Genomic DNA, 19635 nt, shown 5'->3' on the forward strand with positions numbered 1-19635 from the left:
TAACAAAGTATAAAATTGAATTTGATGCACACTTTTGCAGGCCAGCCAAGGCGATATTTTAAACTTAAAACCAAATTACATGCCGAGATTAACGACTAACAATGATTAATTTTCGAAAAATGCTTACTTTAAAGATTTAAGCTCATGCATACCACAAACTAAACGAATTTGAGATTTATGATTTGAAAACTGAATCCTTATCGAACCCAACTCAGCAGGGGGTTCGGGCTTGGGTTTGATTGGTTGGTTGTTGATGATTGCAATACAATGTTCTAAGTTCAATTCCTACGATAATTGAAGGCCCCTCTCCCCCAAACAAAAAAAGAAAACAAAAAACTCGATCTCGAAACCAGTGGTATGATAATGGTCAATTTTTTAGATGATCCAATGCATCCTCTTGAACTTTCCTATACATATTAGGTGAGACATTTGTCTCCCAAATCTGCAATAAAAATCGTGCATTTCGCCAAATTTACGTTCATGGTCACCATACACATGATTTTCACCTTTTTCTTTGAAAAGGTTGGCATATAGCCTAGGCTCTATGAAAAACATTAAACCTGCACCTCGAATCTCACCGGAAATTACTCTTCCAACATCATAAAACCCTCAAAGTGATCATCTTTACCTTGACAATCACAAATTTCAATCCTTAAAATGGAGCATTTTATATAAATTATCTAGACTACTCATTCAGGTGTCCATAGATATGCTATGTAGGCACCATTTTTTGGGGCTCCGAAATTCTCAATACATAATTAAAATATATTTTCAAAAGAAAAAATATTTTTCAATTCAATTTGGAGATGCTACCACCACAATCCTCACACCGTAATGACCACGTTATGGTTTCTATTCCCACTGATACCACCTCACTAACGCCTTAAAAAAAACGAACTCCTAAACTATTTTAAAAAATGGCTAGGGGTCTATCTTCCTCACTGAATTACTCAACAAAAATTAATAAAAAAACTAACTCCTATGCTATTTGAGAAAACTTACTAACGTCTTCAAAAAAACTAACTCCAAGACTATTTGAAAAAATGGGTAGAGGTTGTCTTCCTCACTGAATACTAAAAAAAAAATAGTAAAAAGGCATGTCTTCCCCACTGAAGCATGTCTTCCCCACTGAATTGCTCAAAAAAATAATAATAAGGGCGATCCGTTATGGCTAACATTTATGTTCCACTTTTAACACACTTGTTTTCAAGTTTTACAAGATTTTGACATTTGCTTACCGTATCATTTTCTAAAACAAATAGATCCCACTTTCTGATTAAAAAATACAGATAGTTTCTGTCGCTGCAAGTTAAAACTAACCATTGTTTATTGAAATTTTTTATCTTAAACTTGTTTCCCTATGTTTATGATCGAGTTCCACAACATATCCAGCCAAGGAGCAAATCAGGTTGGCCTTGATGTTCTTCAAAATTTTCTTAAGTTGTATAGCACCAAAAAATCCTGTAAAAGTGTTTCAGTGGGTTTAGTTTCTCGTCATATTAATATTAATATCAATATCAATGGCATATAATATGGAATTCTCCTATGGAGGTGATTTTGGATATCACCATTATCCGACAAAGAAGTTCAATAGAGATCCAAGTGGATATTTCATACAAAAAACAAACAAAGATTCATACCAATCAATGCATGTCTCACTCATACCTCATCTGAAAAACCTCATGAAACAAACTCATGGGCACCTTCAAAAAGAGGGGGCAGCAATTTTAGTGCCCTGATTTGGGTTTGAGACTCAAAAACGGGGGGTCGCTAATCGACACCATGCCCTTATTAAAATTGAAGGAGGGCAAAAAAGCCCAAAATTATAATAATATTGATCAGGTCGGCGTCGGCATCGGTGTCGGTCCACATGCACCGGACGCAGACTTGAATAGTGTTCGGGTCTAATAGTTGGACCTGGACCCAACCCGCCAGGTCTAATTCTTGAACCTATACTTGGACTCGGGTTGGGGCCCGGGTCGAGTCTGGGTCCATTGCCACCCCTAATTTTAGATCCAAAATCCATTCTACTGTATATTATAGAAGATGGAAGCACCCAAATAAAGTGCAGTTGCTAATGCGCATAAACCTTTCTCATACGTAAATCACCATTGCAACTGTGACTAAATTTGGATTGATAAGAACCCAAAATTCAAATAAGAAATGAGCATGAATTAGTCCATATATACAAAAACAATGGTTTCATACGGGCTGGACTGCATTTGTATAATATGTGGTCCAGAGGTATAAAGCATCCATCGTAAAGATGGATGAAAATAGGTGATCTATCTAAAAACAATTGTAACTAACAGTTCAAATGTTTTTTTAATATAATTATTATTTTTAATTTTTAAATTTATTTTTTTTATTCTTATTCATGATCTGCATATTGAATTTTATATATTATCGAAGAATTAAGATTAAATTATATTTAAAAAATATATTTATTACCAAACCCGTAATATGGTACATGTGGAGGTTTGGCCGCATGCTTGTGTCAACCCTATATAGAGGTGGTGTTTATTTGAGATTGTCAAATCACTTAAATTGTATTATTGAAATTCTCAAATCACTTCAAAAGGAAAAAAAATCATTGGGGAGACAAATTGACTAACTTATGGGTAAAACAATCATTTTCATGAATTTCTTTTACTCAAGGGCTTCCTTACCTATTCTGTTAAAAAATCTCAAAACGCTATGAACGGCGAATAAGCAAGGTCGGTTATGTTGCAAGAGGTCAAATAGTTAAAAGGGATGGTATAATGTGTGACTATTTATCTTTGCTACAAGGAGATTATATTTATATGTAATCATTAGAGATGTCAAATTGGATGGCTTAAGATGTGTCAAGAAGTTTAATAAAAAAATTTGAATTTTGAATCGAAACAATGGCACTCTTACAACCATCCAATTTGAGATCTGATGGACAAGAGCGTTTGTAATCTTTTTGTACCAAAAATGAATGGTCTCTTTATGTACTTTTTCTAATCAAAATACCTCTACTTCTAACTTTCAAATCTGGAACAAGGGGATTTGAATTAAAAAAACATACAAGATTTAGACTTTGGCATAAAAAAGCGTCGCTTCATCATTTGGTTTGGCTACTTGAGTTGACCCGATGGAGCAAATACACTTGTTTTTCCCAGGTTCCAAACTCAAAAATAATATATTTAAGCGGAAAATGTTTTGATAGGGCTGCAACTCTATCAAAATAAATAAAGACTCACCTCAAAACTCACTGAGAATAATGGTTATAGTGTCCAAAACCTTCACATCAATAGTCTTGGTCTTGATCATTATGGTTGTGAAAAAAATTATGATTTCAAACCCTAAAAATAGTATATATCATAATACATTATCTAGATTCTAGACTGTACATTTCACCTTAAAAATAAGTGTTCACGTATCTGTAAAATCTGTCCCATTTTTTGAGCTTCAAATTTCATAGTCGATGTAGGAAATTAAATTTAGAGCCATCATAGAGATATATGATGCCTAAAGTTCTTTCTGAACGATGATTCAAGGTGAGGCTTTACTTTGTTTGCATAAAGCCTAGGCCTTACATAAACTCCATCATTTAAGCATAAAAACATGTGTTTTGGTTTGAAACTCTAAACATAAAAAGAGCATCTACATCATTTAGCTTGAACAACTTAAGTTGAAAAAATTACCAAAATAAATCTACTTATTCAAGATCCCAAATCCCAAATGGATATTCTAGATATTTATTAACTAAACAATTTGTAAAGTACTTGAATAAAATGAATTTTTCTAAGGAAAGTTGTTTCATGCCGTTGGGACCACATTTCTATATTTGCGATTCCCGAGATATAAAACATCAATCTTAAATAATTGAAACTAACGGTCCAAATATTTTTTTCATAAAATTATTATTTTTAATTTTTAAATTTTATTTATTTTTTCATATCCATGATGTCGATGTTAGAGATTACATGCCCTTAAAAATTAGGTCAAAAAATCCATCTCAAAACATATTTTCAAGAGGGGACTCATTTCTACATGAACCGTATCCTTTTCTAAAAAGTAACCATCATTAATGAATTAGTGAGTTTGGGCACCATCCCACTTTCTCAAATGAATTACAAATTTTGATGATAGTTTCTCTTAACCATTTTCACCTAAGCAGAAGTCAAGGGGGAATTAAAAGAAATTTTAGGGCAAGGGGTATTTTGGTAAATTAGTAGTTTGGCTTCACATTTGATGGAGTTGTTGTTATACTTAGCAAGTCATGTCAGGGGAGCTTTCAGTACCCTCCACGGCCAATCAATATCACCGTAGAATTGGCATCTCCAAATTTATTATCAATTTTTCAACTATTTCTGCGATTCATATTTATTGCGAAGTATTTGATTAGCGATATAGTACATCATAGTATCATACATTTGAGGAGAAACTTGGAAAGGTGCATATTTGCTATGAGTGCAAATAATTTTACGAAATTAGTTTTATGTGAAAAAAAATTCCTAATGTAATTAGGTGCGGGAGTTATTACTGTCTGCACTTTTTTTCCACATCAATTGGGTTAATTGGCATGAAAAAACTCTCACATGTAATTATACCGGGGAGTTCTTTCATGCGAAAATATTTATACAGAAATATTTTTACGTACACCAAATATGCAGAAGTTAAAAAGTGACAATTTGGGTTTTTTGACCTCAGAATTCTTGCAAGAGTGGAAAATAATGCTTCAAAATCTGGATTAGTGGGGCCTCATCATCCACCCTACATATCTGTGTTGGAGGGTCTGTCTGAAGTAGTCTAGTTATATGTCGTGAAAAAAATATAAGAAACAAAACATAAAAATTTTAAAACAAGAGTTTATGGTGGGGGATTTGGGAAAGCATAAGATAACTTGAAAAAATATATAGATAAAATATGGAGTTCTAGGAGGAACTCAGCTCGTAGTAATGCCTTTTCAAAATTAGTTGGATCCCAACCAATTCTTGATCCGGATTGATGGGTTTTAAAACACTGATAAAAAATTCAATGTTATTAAAGGGGAATCTACCAATATTGAATCCCTCCATTTTAGAGTCAAAACTTGTTATATTTAACAAAATATTTTAAAAATTTGAAAAAAGGAGAATCTGGCAATTATGGGCTTCTCTGCCTAGAATTATAGGCATATACTGTTAGACTCGGGCCTCGAGTCTAAATGGGCAATGTTTGAATTGATGTAGAAAACCATTTAGAATTTGAGAATTTCCTTCTAGGAGTACACAAGCTTCATAGGATTGTTCATATTAGAAGGGAAAAACAAGGATGGCCACGATTTAATGTAGCATTTTAATAAAAAAATAATTCTTAAATAATGTGTTTTTGCACACCTAGGTGTGCTTAAAAATAATTCTTAATAAAAAATAATTCTTAAAAACAAGTATGTAAAGGTGTTTTTGCACACCTAAGTGTACTTAAATATAAAAAATAATTTTTAAATAATAAATTGATCAAAATATCTTTAAATATGTTCAAAGATATTCTCATTACTTGAATTTTTAAAATTAATTTATATATTCATACTAATCTGGAAAAAACATTTCATCCATTTTCTTTCTTTTCAATCTTATACCTTTCCTCTCCAAAATAATGAGATGCCAATTTGCTAATATTTGGTAAATTCAGCAACTAGTACACGGTATTTGCACTCAAAATATTAAAAAGAAAAATATACAATGCGACCATTTATTTTTGATACAATGTGATCATAATGAATCTGACCATTGGATGTAAAATTAAGTTATATTTTTTCCAATTGACCAAGCTCAAACTTCAAAAGTAATTTTTTCAAATTCTGTGACATACTAAGCTATCGGAGATTTCACATCACATGCTTGTATGTAATTGTAACCTCCTTGTCTCAACGGTAAATAGTTATATTGTATACAATCCCATATGCAATTGTAACCTCCTTGTCTCAACGGTAAATAGTTATATTGTATACAATCCCATAGCAAAATTGCTAAAAACAAGAATAGGAATTTAGCAATGAAAATGGTGAAAATAAAAACAAAAACTTAAATTCTTAACCCATGAAAAGAAAGCATGCGGTAATAAGTATCTAAAAGGTAAATTCATTAAATGAATGGTGATAAAGATGGAAGGGACCTACAACTCCACTGTCCATTCAATACCCTTCGACTCCACGGTGATGACACTCACAACATTAATTCCGGTTACAGGGAATATTGTACAGTTTCCCAAAAAAGAGAAAACCTTGACAGAACACCGAATCGCAGGGAGATAAACTCGAGCCAAAGTAGCATTTTTCGAGACAGAGAGAGTTGGAAAAAAAAAAAAAAGAGAGCATATTGAGCAGCAAATTATGGAAAAATAAAAGAAAATAATAATTGAGGTGAGTGCATTGTGAATTAAAGAGAGAGAGATTCAAATGAGGTTTTAAAAAAAGTTGACTCGGATTTCGAGTTAACTTGGGTCGGATAGGCACGTGTACAAACGTAAAAAAATACATACATTATATATATATATATCGAGAGAGAGAGAGAAGAGAGAGAGAGAAAAACACTACGTAATACTTATAGACGAAAATAAGCAGTGATTTCGCCTATTTTTATCACCGTCTAAAGTTCATCGCACGGTCACGATTACTTAGTAGTGTTTCATTTTTCATTTTTTTTTTACAAATCGGAATGATCTGAAATTTGGAGTGTGTATTCATCAAAAATAGTGGAATATTTTAAAACTAAAAAAAAAATATTTTATATGAAAAACATTAACCAAAATACCCCCAAAGAGTTTTAGAGGTATTTTGGTCAATCTAGTTTTCATGGATATTTTTTTTATATATTTTTATTAGATGCGCCTCAGTAAGATATACATACCCTCCAAATTTTAGGTCATTCTGATTTGTAAATAATAATAATAATAACAAAATACTATTAGATAATCGTGACCGCGTGATGAAATATAAACGGTGATGAGGATAAACGAAATTACTATTCATTTTCGCCTATAGACGTTGAAAAGACTTTATAGACGGTGATGAGGATAAGCGAAATTACTATTAATTTTCGCCTATAGACGTTGGAAAGACTTTATATATATATATATATATATATATATATATATATAAAAGATCGTCTACAAAGAGACTATTTACCTTTTGTATAATGAGGTAACAATCGTTCTTGTCTCTTAAATTTTAAAATGGGAGGTTGTTAGAGTGTCATTGATTAGACATAAATATATTTGTATCTAATTTTGGGTGTAGTTTGTATAAAGTAGTAACTATAAACAATCAAATTAAAGTGCACTTCCAAATTTTATCATAAATATAATTTTGGTGTAAAAAATTATTAAAAATTATTGATAATCTATTTTCATATGCAATTATAAAATCGTAAACTCCAAAATAGGTTCAAATCAAGTAGATCTATAAACATTTGAAAATCTAGAAAATGGATGGTCTTGATAATGTGTTGCTAGATAAACTATTTTTAAGATTCAATTTTTACTTTCTTTTCATATTCATACATATGGATGTCGAGATAATCAATTAGAGGGTCTTTCAACATCAAAAACAAATTTTTATGATGGATTTTTGAGGTGCACCTTAATTCTACATTTTAGTTTTTTTTTTTTTTTTTTTTTTTGGGCTTTTCTAATTTGCTTCTAGTTATAACTTATAAATCAATTTTTGGACTTTTAATGTTGTTTATAGCTTATTTTTGTTTTTACTTTTTTATTGTTAACACTTTTTTAAAAAAATTAATTTTTAATTCTTTTTGGACTAATATCGCAGGTGAGTCCTCTTGGAGTCGCCCCAAATTACTCAAAGGGCCGAGTCCCTAGCCTAAACCACGTTTTAACTCGTTGGATTAGAGATTATTTAGGGGGAGAGATAGAGGAGCTCAAATGAATGTATACAACAGAAAAGTCAAGTATAACATTTAACAGGAACTTAGGCTTATAATAAGCGATAATCAAGAATTAGGACTCGGGCTTAATGTTCCCAATTGCAATGCTAGGTCTCAGGTTCAAATCCTAACATTTAATTGTCCAAAAGAAAAAATTATTTACTTAAATATATTAATCTCTACCTTCAACATAAAAAATGGATGGTGACTAAGGCCACATCCACCATAAAGCAGTGGTTCATACTGCCGTGTGCTCTCCCTCCTGCTGGGACTAAAATATAAATTTGATTAAAATATGGAAATTAATTAAATGGATAATTTCGTAGTGATATGTAGAAAAAAAAAAAGAGAAAGATTTGATAGGTTCAGTTCGTATGGGACTAGTTCAATCATTCTCCTCTAGGCTAAAGAAACTTCCATCGTATTTATTTGAAGGAAAAAGTTTATATAAAGGTGCAACCTTAGAATGCAGGCGCACACAGATTTGGTTGGTCAGCCACTCACCTATTATCATGCGGTCCCTTGTCTATCAATGTCTATTCTAAGATGGATATCAAAATATATTACATCCATTAAAAGTTAAAATGAATAGTGAAGAAAGGAAAGCAAAAAATAACATTTATTTTTTTTGAAAAAAAAAATCAAATTTACATAATTGTCATGGTTTAGATTATCGAACTCTTAAATTTTGGATTGAAAATATATCTTTGACATACTTTTTGTAGGGAGACCACACAAAAATACTGTGAGTTGGCTAACTCGCCAAATACTTTTTCAATGTGGAATTAAGGTGCACCTAGAAAATCCATTGTAAAAGGCTTTTTTTGAAAATGGAAAACCCTCTAATTGAACATCTTGATATCGGGATGCATAAATATGAAAAAAAAAAAAGAACTTCGGGTCACAAAAATAGTGCATCTTGCAACATATTATTTGGACCATCTATTTTCAATATTTTCATGTGTTTAAAGATCTACTGGATTTGCATGCACTTAAAAAAACAAAATGTCTCATTTCCATTATTACAAATATTACTATATTATGCACTTAAAAAAACATAATTAAAAAAATCGAGCAAAAAAAAAATCAAGCAAAAGATCGAACGACATTATCATGCACTAATTTAAAGGAAGAATCGATTTCATTAAAAAAATAATTTTATCAAAAGGAATAATTTTACTAAGCAAAATAAAAAAACACGTCTCATATTCATCAAAAAAATTAATTTTATTAAAGAAATCATAATTTTATTAGAAAAATAATTTTACTAAGCAAAATAAAAAACAATTCCCATATTCATCAAAAAAACATAATTTTGTTAAGTAAAATATTTTTTTTTTAGAAAAATTGATTTCTCAAAACTCCTAAAATCGAGCAACATTTCAAGTAAGAAACAACCCTCAATGTTTGGATAATCGAACAAATCAACATACATGCATTGTAAAGGCTCCGATCATCTTTCAAACGCACCAGATCTCATCAAAAAATATTTTTTATTTTTAATTTAATTGAAAAATGGAAAAAATTCAAATCTACGAAATTTTCATGATATCGTGCAACAAAAAATTTCGTATAAAAAAAATCAATCATAAATAGACATACCTATTTTATTTGAGAGATTAAGCCTTGATGATCAAAATCCACAACTGAATTTGATAAAAAACGACCAATAAATTGATCAAAAATTTGTGTTTTTGGATCGAAAGCAGGTTCTTTGAGCAATAGCCTTTTGGGTGAAAATCAAGGAATAATCTTTGGTTTTTTGAACAAATTGAAACATGAATCTGATAAATAATTTGACTATTTATCAAACCCCCCAAAGTTCTTCAAGAATCATTAGGTATTGAAGAGATTATTGAAAGAATGTTGGAAATTTTCAAAAACCTAAAAAATCTGCCATCTTAACCCAAAAAAATATTTCTTTTTCGATGTTTCAATCCAAATTTCTTATTTTTCAGATTCTAGATGATGATTTACAGTAATAAATCATAAAAAAAAAGACAAAATATGGCACAAAACGAATAAAAAAAAAGTGAAATTTTGGATTCACGTATATATGCTACATATAACGGCCCCTATTTTAAAATAACAGCCATAACGGGTACATTACCGTTATTTAATAGAAAGCGTATGTTATATCGTCTAACCAGGATGGTTAGCAGAAAACCATACGGTTTGACAAAAATATACCGGTTCAACCCCTAACTGGCCGGTTTTGGGCAGAAAAGTTTACGGGGGTGTACCTTAGGCTACTAGACACCTAAAACCGGCTTTAACCGGACTCAGAACCCTAACGGTTCTGATCTAACCAGCCGGTTCCGATTTTGGTTCTAACCGGTATGTTTTTCTAACACAGGATAGAGCATATCTATAAACATTTGAAAATCTAAAAAATAAATGATCCAGATCACTTATTATAAGATACATTATCTTTCGAAATTCTACTTTTTTTCATATCCACACATATAGAGGTCCAAATGGATACATTGGAGCATAACGTCCAAAAATTTTGAGGTGCACCTTTGGCCATATTAGAAACATAAAATAGATAAAAAAAAGTGGATAAAAATTTAGTTAAATAAAAGAAAAAATAATAATAATCAAAACAAGTTTTGACTATGATTTGACTGGGCTTGGGTTTATTGTTGGGGAGTGCCATTTATGTCGGCTGGCGTTTCCGTGGTACGCAGATATCATATTGTAGCAACAAAATAAGCAGGCCACCCCCAATCAATGCGCACAACCATCCAAATCCAGAAACCACTTTCTCTTTCTCTCTAAATTCTAAAATGACGGAAATGACCATACACGTTCAATACCCCATTCTAATAGGCCTCGAAATGTTGGAGGGCCCATGCTTTTAGTGTGAGAAATACATTTCAACGTGTTTGGTATGCCAAACTTATGAGTTCCGTAAATAAATGGTTTTCTCTTTTCTGGATATTTCCTCTTTTTAGTTTTTTGAAACGATGGGTAGTGGAATTTTCTTCCTATTTTAGAAGTAAAAGGACCTCTTATGTTAATGATTGAAAAATAAAAAATAAAGGCCCATATACCTTGTTTGATGCGGCTTATTAGCCATGATAGTCACCGTAGAAGGTTGACTTAAAAAAAAAAGGAAAATAGTTTTTAAAAAAATCATGATAGAAGGTTCACTAGGATTAGTATTACTTTTCTAGAAAGGATCCCCTATATACCATAACATTGTGATGAACCAAAAGTATAGTTACCACTAATGGCTCACATGATGTCTTGGCAGTTCTCGTCCAAAGCTGAACAAAAAGTTGATTAGGATCAATCTTTTAGTGGTTTTAGCTGGTCAGATGGGCTAGTTTCGATATGTTAGACCAATTAAACAACAAATTTTTTGTTTTTTTTTTTTTTCTTTTTTTATGTTTTTTACTTTTTACTTTTTGAAATGCAATTTAACCAGCAATCAAACTCATTTTGAGTAGACAAGACCTTGCATTGGTTTGGTGGCCAATCTGATTCTTCAAACACTTACTAAGAAAAACACATGTATCCTTTTCAAAATAAAAATAAAGCAAAGAGCATGGATTATATATGACAATATACTACAGGATTGTCTACAAAGAGACAATTTATCTATATGGAGGTCAAAATCATTCCCACTCATTAGATGTTAAAATTGGAAGACTTGAGGTAAGTCACAAAGTTGGAGATTTTATTTTATTTGGAACTTTGTATCTATTAAATGACACTCTTACAACCACCCGTTTTAAAATGTACGACGGATAGCATGCGACCAGCCCGCATGTTGTAGAAATGTAGGGTAGACAATAAATATATATTTTAAATATAATTTGATCCTAATTTTTAGAAAATATATAATCTTTAACATGGAGATCATGAATATGAAAAACAAAACAAATTTTCAAAACTAGAAATAATAAATATTTAAAAAAAACATTTGGATCGTTAGTTACAATGTTTTTAGATGACCACCTATTTGCATCTATCTTTAAGATGTATACTTTATACCTTTGGACCGCATATTATAGAAATGAGGTCCATCCCGCATGAAACAATTGTTCTTCGAAAATTTAAGGCACAAGAATGATCGTGACATCCATATACAAAACATAAATTCTCTTTGCAAACTATCCCATCTATTGTATCTATTAATGAAGCAAAATGTATAGATTCTACAAGACAATGCTAATTTTAACTCTCTCTACACATTGTAATATATATACATATTGTTTGATAATTTAGTGGGGATAACGAGCCTCTACCTATTTTTTAAAATAAATTAATTATTTTTTAATTCGTTAGGTGAAAATAAGAGCTTAGATCTTAGCTAGAGCTTAAGTGGTACTACTACAAAGATTCTCCAAACACCATTCTCAGACAGGGTAGTATTTGCCCTAAGATATTTGGAGAATGTACATGGACATGGAGTCCCGTATCAGCATCAACGTCGACATGAGTATTAGAAGCCACGAGCTTAGTTTAATGTAGGGGATGTAGGATGGTGAGTGAGTTATGTGCTTTCATAGCAATATTTTAAAGAAAAAGGTTAGTAATAAGTGTTTAGATTAGGGAAATTTACCGATAAGATTTCATATTTTACAATTATGTCTATTTTTTTAATAATATAGAGAGTTTTTAAATTTTATCTCATTTTCTATATGTTAGATTATGTTCAAATTTAGTATGTTCATACTTTTCACTATTATATACCAATAGAACACATTTTAAAAATTAAAATAAATAAAATTATTAAGGTACCCCTAAATAGTATGGGAGTAGTTTGGTAATTTTTTTTATTTTAAATTGTATTTTAATATTCTCATAGATAAATATTAGGGAGAAGTATAAACATATCAAATTTGATTTTAATTCAACTTATAAAAAAAAAAAAGGTAATAAACTTAAAGGTGAATTGTTTCATGCGTTAGGGGACACATTTCTACATGTTCGTCCCCTTAAACATTCCGCATCCATCTTAAAGATGGATGTAAAAAAATGGTGGTCTCACGTAGACTGAAAATGAACAGTATTAATAGAACATCACAAAAATAATTTTTATTTTTTATTTTTAAAAGTTTTTTTTTAAAATTTATTTTTAGAAGTTAACTTTTTATTTTTATAAATTTAATGATAAACTTACCGCACTAAGCCGAAACCTAGGACAGGACGCCTTACCTTAGTCAGACTCGCCTTACCTTAGTCAGACTTCAATAATGGATGAGGTGTCACCAAATTGTAATTAAGCTCCAATAGTGTAAATTGAGTTTGTTTAGATTAAAGCTTAATGGATTTCAGGTGTCACTAACTCTTAAAAAGGTATCAATACACTTGATTGGATTCATTTAATTATTGCCAAGGCAATATTAATAATAAATTTAATATTTATTAATGATTTTCTATAAAACTTGCACAAAACAGTGCAAAAGATCCATGCCCAAACCGTGTAGCCGAATTGAATGCTGAGTGTTAATCGTGATCATCATCTAATCTTTATCTCAATTATTTGAAGTTTGATATATGAATTATATTCCGTCATTCTACTCTATTAAATGTCGTACCCTCACTCTAGGTCAATTATATCTTTTTTCATTGCTTCCGTACATGCCCTTATCGGTTTTCCCTCTACCCTTTTAGAGCGTTTCATTCATATACTTTCAAAGACTTAAAAGTACTTTTGAGTGGCTCACAAATGCACCTCAAAAATGTTAAAAACCCTTATAAGTATACTCATTTACCCTTATAAGTATACTGAAAATGAGCTCTTGCCCTAGGAAAGAACCTGGGTTTAATTGGTTAGCGTTCGATGAGTTGCAACACTATATTCTAGGCTTAATTCTTACCGACGGTTGGGTCCCCCTCTCCGTTGACTCACCAAAAAAAAAAAGAAAAAAAAAAAAAAGAGAGCTCTTGACATGGTTGATTGGCCTACTCGATGTGTTGTACGGGCCTTGGGTGTTATATTGGGCTGGGGCTTTTATATGGGCTTTGAGAGAGTGTTTTCTTGTGGCCAGGGCTTTTATATGGGCTTTGAGAGGGAGTGTTTTCTTGGGGTGGGGCTTTTATATGGGCTTTGAGAGTGGGGTTGGACTTTTAAGAGAGTTGCTTGGTACCGAGATACGTCAACATGATGAATCAAAATCTCAGAAGAAAGCTGCGGAGAAACGAAGGATGGTTAGTATTAATTATTGTCGTCGAGGGAGCTCCAAGTAAAGGATGGAAAAATCATAGAGGTTTCATCATATTCAAAGGGAAAGTCTAGAGAAGTTTATTGACTTCTTGAACCCAACAGTACTAAAAATGAACCTATTTGTCTCTTTGAGAGAAAGGCAACTCATTTTATTGATCAATGCATTTACATCTTACTAAGTTTTTCAGAAGGCAAGGCAGAATACATGAGCTCTCTCTCTCTCTCTCTCTCTCTCTCTCTCTCTAGCAATGCTTGTGAGCAGACAAAGAGATTCTCTTGTTAACTTGATGCACATGGAATTTCATACAGGTTATAAATTAAGCTTTAATCTAATTTCTCTATCACTATGAGTGCCTGAACCCAAACAATGAGATTCTTTTATAGCAGAAAGTTGTTTTGAAACTAGATGCACATGGCAGTTAAATTTAACCTTTATTTCTCTCTCTCTTGAGTGCGTGCGTGCGTGCGTGCGTGCGTGCGTGCGTGTAGCACACACAACACAAGGAGGTTGTTATGATTTATTCAGGTTGTCTATGATTCACGGAGCATCGAAACATGTTGAAACCTAAGGAGCACATCATATTACCCAAAAGCAGCACCAACCTTCTTTTCTCCTTTTTCCCTTTATCTTTTCCCCCTTTTCTTTTCTTTTCATTTTTTTTTTTTTTACTTTTAAGCCTCCTTTGAAGCCCTCTCCTCATTCACTGACTAACTACGCAAAGTTGGAAAAACCCCAAAACTCCCAAACAAGCCACCCTTCCTCACTCACTAACCATGCAACAAAATAAAATAAAATAAAAAAGTTTCTATAAAGCCTAGGGTTTGTGAAAACCAAATAAATTCTCACCTCAAATCCTCTCCAAAAAGCACTATGCGCCATATGATGGTGTACTAAAATCAATTTTCAGTAAAATTTGAAACTCAAAAAATATACCATCTATTTTGTAGATAAGATCCATGAGCATTTATGTTTAGTGCTAAATGAACTGTCTAGATTATTTTTTACAATATGCACTATTTTTTAAGCTTGAAATCCTAAAATTTTTGTACAAGATTGATCATTGCTTGAATTACAATTTTTGATGAGTTATGAACCGAGGCTTTACTTGCATTAATAGGCCCAGCCTTATCAAACCATTACAAGCCCACACTCTCTCTCTCTCTCTTTCTGAAATACTAAACCACTCATTCTCTAAACACCAAACCTCTTTCTCTCTCTAAAACACCACGCCACTCTCTCTCAAAACGGAACCACCCTCTCTCTCTCTCTCTAAAAAACGAAGCCTCTCCCCCTCTCTGTTTGGTCAGTTTTTTCGAAAGAAGCAAAAGCTTTGGGTCGTATAATAATATATCACACTCGTAAAGAGCCGGATTTCATCTCACCCCATGGGTGGGGAACCTCTCGACCTGCTAAAAAGAGACAGAAAAAGGAGACCTGCACCCTCAAATGCAATAACTATTCTCTCTCCTCCCCCCAAAAAGAAACAATAAACAAAAGGATGAACTTTAAAAATAAGAGAGAGAGAGAGAGAAAGAGGAACAGATCTTCATACTCTTTAGTCACACTCGATGAGTGATAAGAACCCAAGAGTTGATGAGTGAGAAAGTAAAACCCCAAACACTTGAAACACTAAGAATACCTCCCTATAAAAATGAGGGCCAATTGTTTTTATACAAATGATTCTCAACATAAAAATTTGTTGGGTTTCTTATTTCCCATCATTTCTATTGGAGACCAGGGCAAGAATGGCGTTAGAGAGATTATTCACAGATGAAACGAGGCCCGAAAACCCCTGTCTATTCATCTCGGTTCTTCTCTCCTCCATTTGAAGCTTCTTCTCTTCTATCTCTATAATGTCTCTGTGTCTTTTCTCTCTCTTCTCTTCACATGTGAGCATAGTTTGTGCAAGCATTGATGCACTTCTCACCACGCTTGGCCCCAAGTTCTTGAGCTTCCTCCTCTTGGCCTCTGAATCAGTTTTCTCAGTGTGATCTGAATCTGAACTCTCATAGATATCACCTGTAACACCGTGAAAGATAAGACATTTCAGATGATATTTAGAGAGAGAAACCATGAAAGATAAGACATTTCAGATGATATTTAGAAAGAGAAACCATGAAGGATAAGACATTTCAGATGATATTTAACCATGAATGATAAGACATTTCAGGTGTTATTTAGAGAGAGAAAATGACAATATCTACAACAGTTTATTTGTGGGGTTGAGGGATATAGCTTTTTATGTGAAGTTTAGAGAGAGAGAGAGGGGGATCGAAATCTATGCAAGAGTTAACGTGGAGGCACCTAAACTTGGGTGGTGTGAGGTTTGAGATTGGCCACGAAGTCCAGTGAGAGAAAGCCCAACTTTGAAGGTTGCAAGGTCACAGAGATCCATTAATGGTTTCGGTTCGAATTGCAAATCAATAAAGCGAAGTTTTTAGTGAAAGAGAGAGAGGGACACTGTTTGATTTTGATATATCATTGATACATTGAAGATAACTCACAAAAACAAAAGGAGATCAAATCAATACACCAAAGTGGAAAGGGAAATAACAAAAAACAACAGAAGCAAAAGCATTACGGAGAAAATGAAACCTTGATAGAAGGCACTTCAACAAAACTGATAACATCAATTGTCACATATGAAGTGATCACTTTTTTTATATATACATATATCTTGATGTGAAAATTATAAATATAAAGTGATATTTTTTCTTATGAAATGAAAAATTGAAGTCATTTTTGTAACTGAGCTAGGGATAAATGTCAAATGATTTTCAAATCATCATGCCACCCTTATATTAATAATAACAAAACCCATAAAGAACCCAAATAAATCTAAAATGAACAAATAAACAAAGGGAAAACAAACAACAATAACAAAATCCATAAAGAACGCAAATAAATCTAAGTCTAAGAAGCTTCAATTCCTTATTGCACACTCCAAATCAAGGATAAACAAGCAAACAAACAAAGAAATCAAAAATAGCATCCAAACGATCCATGTCTCAATCCCCAAACCCCAAAAATCCATGGTAGAAAACAAACCAATTAACCAATAAACAAATAATAAAAATCAAAATTCTCAAACCCCAAAAATCCACCATAGAAAGCAACGAAACGGTCAAATAAATAATCACAATAACTGCACAAAACCAAGATAATTGAATCAAGAAACAAGAGAATAAGTGCCTGAAAATGGTTGTGAAGGTGGTGGTGGTGGTGGAGGAGCAGGAGGAGGAGGTGGTGGTGGAAGTTGCTGCTGAATAGGAGGCAATGCCCTTTGAACATTGGGATTACACCTCTTATTCACCACTTCATTAAGAGCCTCAAAAACCTCAGCCACCATATTTGAGGGCAAATTCTTCTCTTTCCTCTCTTGTTTCTCTATTTGCCAATAAGAAGGAGCACCACCTCCTGGTTCTTCAGCCCTTCTGGCCTCGTAATCTCTCACTTTCTTGTAATCTCTCAAGAGATTATCCCACTTGTCGTTGCACTGGTTTTGGCTTCGGAGGCAGTCATTCTGCCAACAATAATTCTCAACCCATTTCCATCGGAGCTCGGCAGTTTTGTTCCTCTCTCTATCTCCTCCTTTCATTCTTCTCTCATCATCCATTCTCTTTGCTCTGATTAACACCATGGTTTCATGGAGAGTCCAGTTCCCTTTCCTGTATTCTCTTGGTGCATTGGGAGAAGAAGAAGAGGGGCCTGATTGTTCTTGAGCCACTACTACTGCGGTGTTTGGGTCACCCATGGCTTTGGCATTTCAGTGGGGAAAAACCCAAATAGGATGGAAGGTTTTTGAGCGCTCTCTCTCTCTAGAAATGGAGAAAGAGAGTTACTTCTCTCTCTCTCTCTCTCTCTCTCTCTAAGCCTATCTTCCTCTCTCTCTGAATTTGTTTTTTAGGCTCCTGCTCAATGCTGGAATGGCAGCGGCAGATGCTCAGGTTGGTGGTGCAGTCCTACACAACCATTGTTTGTTTTGTCTCTCTTCATCTCTACTTCTCTCTCTACGTATTTTTCGTTCGTTTTCTCTCTCATCTCTCCCCCTCTCCATGTCTCCCTATCTCTACAGTTTCTCACTTTATTTTCTCTTCTCTTTCTTTTCTTCACAGCTCATCTCTCCATCTCTCTCTCTACCCTCTATTTTCTCTCTCTCTTCACAGCTCATCTCTCTTCATCTTTCTCTCTCTAGCTTCGCGTCCTCTTTTCTCTCTCCAGTGGGCTGGCCAATGGGGAGTTCGACCTTTTCAAAATGACTATAATGCCCCTCACCGGTGATTGTATTCAGTGAGAGGATCCATACGTACTTTCGTTCTTTTGGCATGAAAATACTCAAGAAATCATCTCGTGAGCTGAAATGACGAAAAAGCCCTTTATCATTTTGCGTTGTGCCCCTTTCTGCCCTCAACAGCTGCCTAAATGACCAAAATGCCTCCGCCTGGTATATGTTAAAATGACGCGAATGCCCCTCAGACGATTACAGAATATTGATTGGAACCTTCGGAAATGCCTGAAATACCCCTGGGGCACCTAAGCTGAATGCCTCTTTTCCCATAAGAATATTCCTTGTTCCCTGGGTTTGTTATCCTGAAAGTACGAAATTACCCTTTCCTTGAAAGAGGAGGTAAATACCTGAATTCCCTTATAGAGATGGCCGGAACACCTCTCACCAAAGGATGAAGTCTGTCTCTATAGGGCCTAGGCTCATGAAAACAAAATAAAGCCTCACCTTATATCCTCATTCAGAAAGCATTTTTGGCATCGGAATTCTTTATGATATATCTAAAATTAATTTTTAGCACCGACGATAAAATTTGAAAATTAAAAAATTATACAAATCTTGCGGATCTGTGAAAACTTATTTTTAGGGTGAAATGAATGGGCTAGATGATTTGTTGTAATATACCCTAATTTTAAAATTTGAAATCCTAATTTTTTTACACAACCATAATGTTCAAGGTGAGATGATTGGTTTGGAGGTTTTTTTAATGCTTGAATTGTAATTTTTGATGAGTTATGAGGTGAGGTTTTACTTATTTTAATAGGATTGCAGCCCTACAAAACCATTTTCCTTTACCAAATATTGGTAGTAAAAACATTCCCGCATTTTTTTCGATTGTATTGGTTTTCTCTCCTTAATTTTTTTTTTAAAAATTATAAAAAAAAGTTCATATTTTGTACCTTTACACTTCATAATTCACTTTAAACAATTGTTCTTGGGATGGAAAATTTACAAATTGATCATTTCAGCTTCAACCATTATATATGTGGACCTAAACACGGAAGGACTTCAAGTATTGCCTCTTGTAATTCATATTGTGGATATTCTATTTTAGAGAAATGATCCTCTAGGACCTTCCTCCATCCATGTGTGTAAGATCCCAAAAGATCACTATTAAATTTGACACGGATTTATAGAAAAGTCAAGTCCCACACCTATGTGATAACTTTTTTGGAGATCCGTGTCAATTTTAATGGTGATCCTTTGGGGTCCTACACACATGGGTGGGGGAGCATCCTATAGGATCTTTACTATCTAGTTTAAGATATCGTAT

At 33.2% G+C, this 19635-nt stretch overlaps 1 protein-coding gene across 1 annotated transcript; it reads right to left on the reverse strand.

Moving 5' to 3' along the window:
* Positions 1-15698: 15698 nt before the first annotated feature.
* On the reverse strand, positions 15699-18283 carry LOC18445405 (trihelix transcription factor ASR3). The gene is made up of 2 exons (XM_020674286.2): positions 17270-18283; positions 15699-16096 (listed from the first exon to the last, which is right to left on the reverse strand). The coding sequence occupies exons 1-2, from the start codon at positions 17829-17831 to the stop codon at positions 15786-15788; spliced, it is 873 nt and encodes a 290-aa protein (XP_020529945.1). The 5' UTR covers positions 17832-18283; the 3' UTR covers positions 15699-15785.
* Positions 18284-19635: the final 1352 nt, after the last annotated feature.

The sequence above is a fragment of the Amborella trichopoda genome, chromosome 9, assembly GCF_054954075.1.
Source record: "Amborella trichopoda isolate Santa Cruz 75 chromosome 9, AtrichopodaSantaCruz75HAP2 v2.0, whole genome shotgun sequence".
NCBI lineage: Eukaryota > Viridiplantae > Streptophyta > Magnoliopsida > Amborellales > Amborellaceae > Amborella > Amborella trichopoda.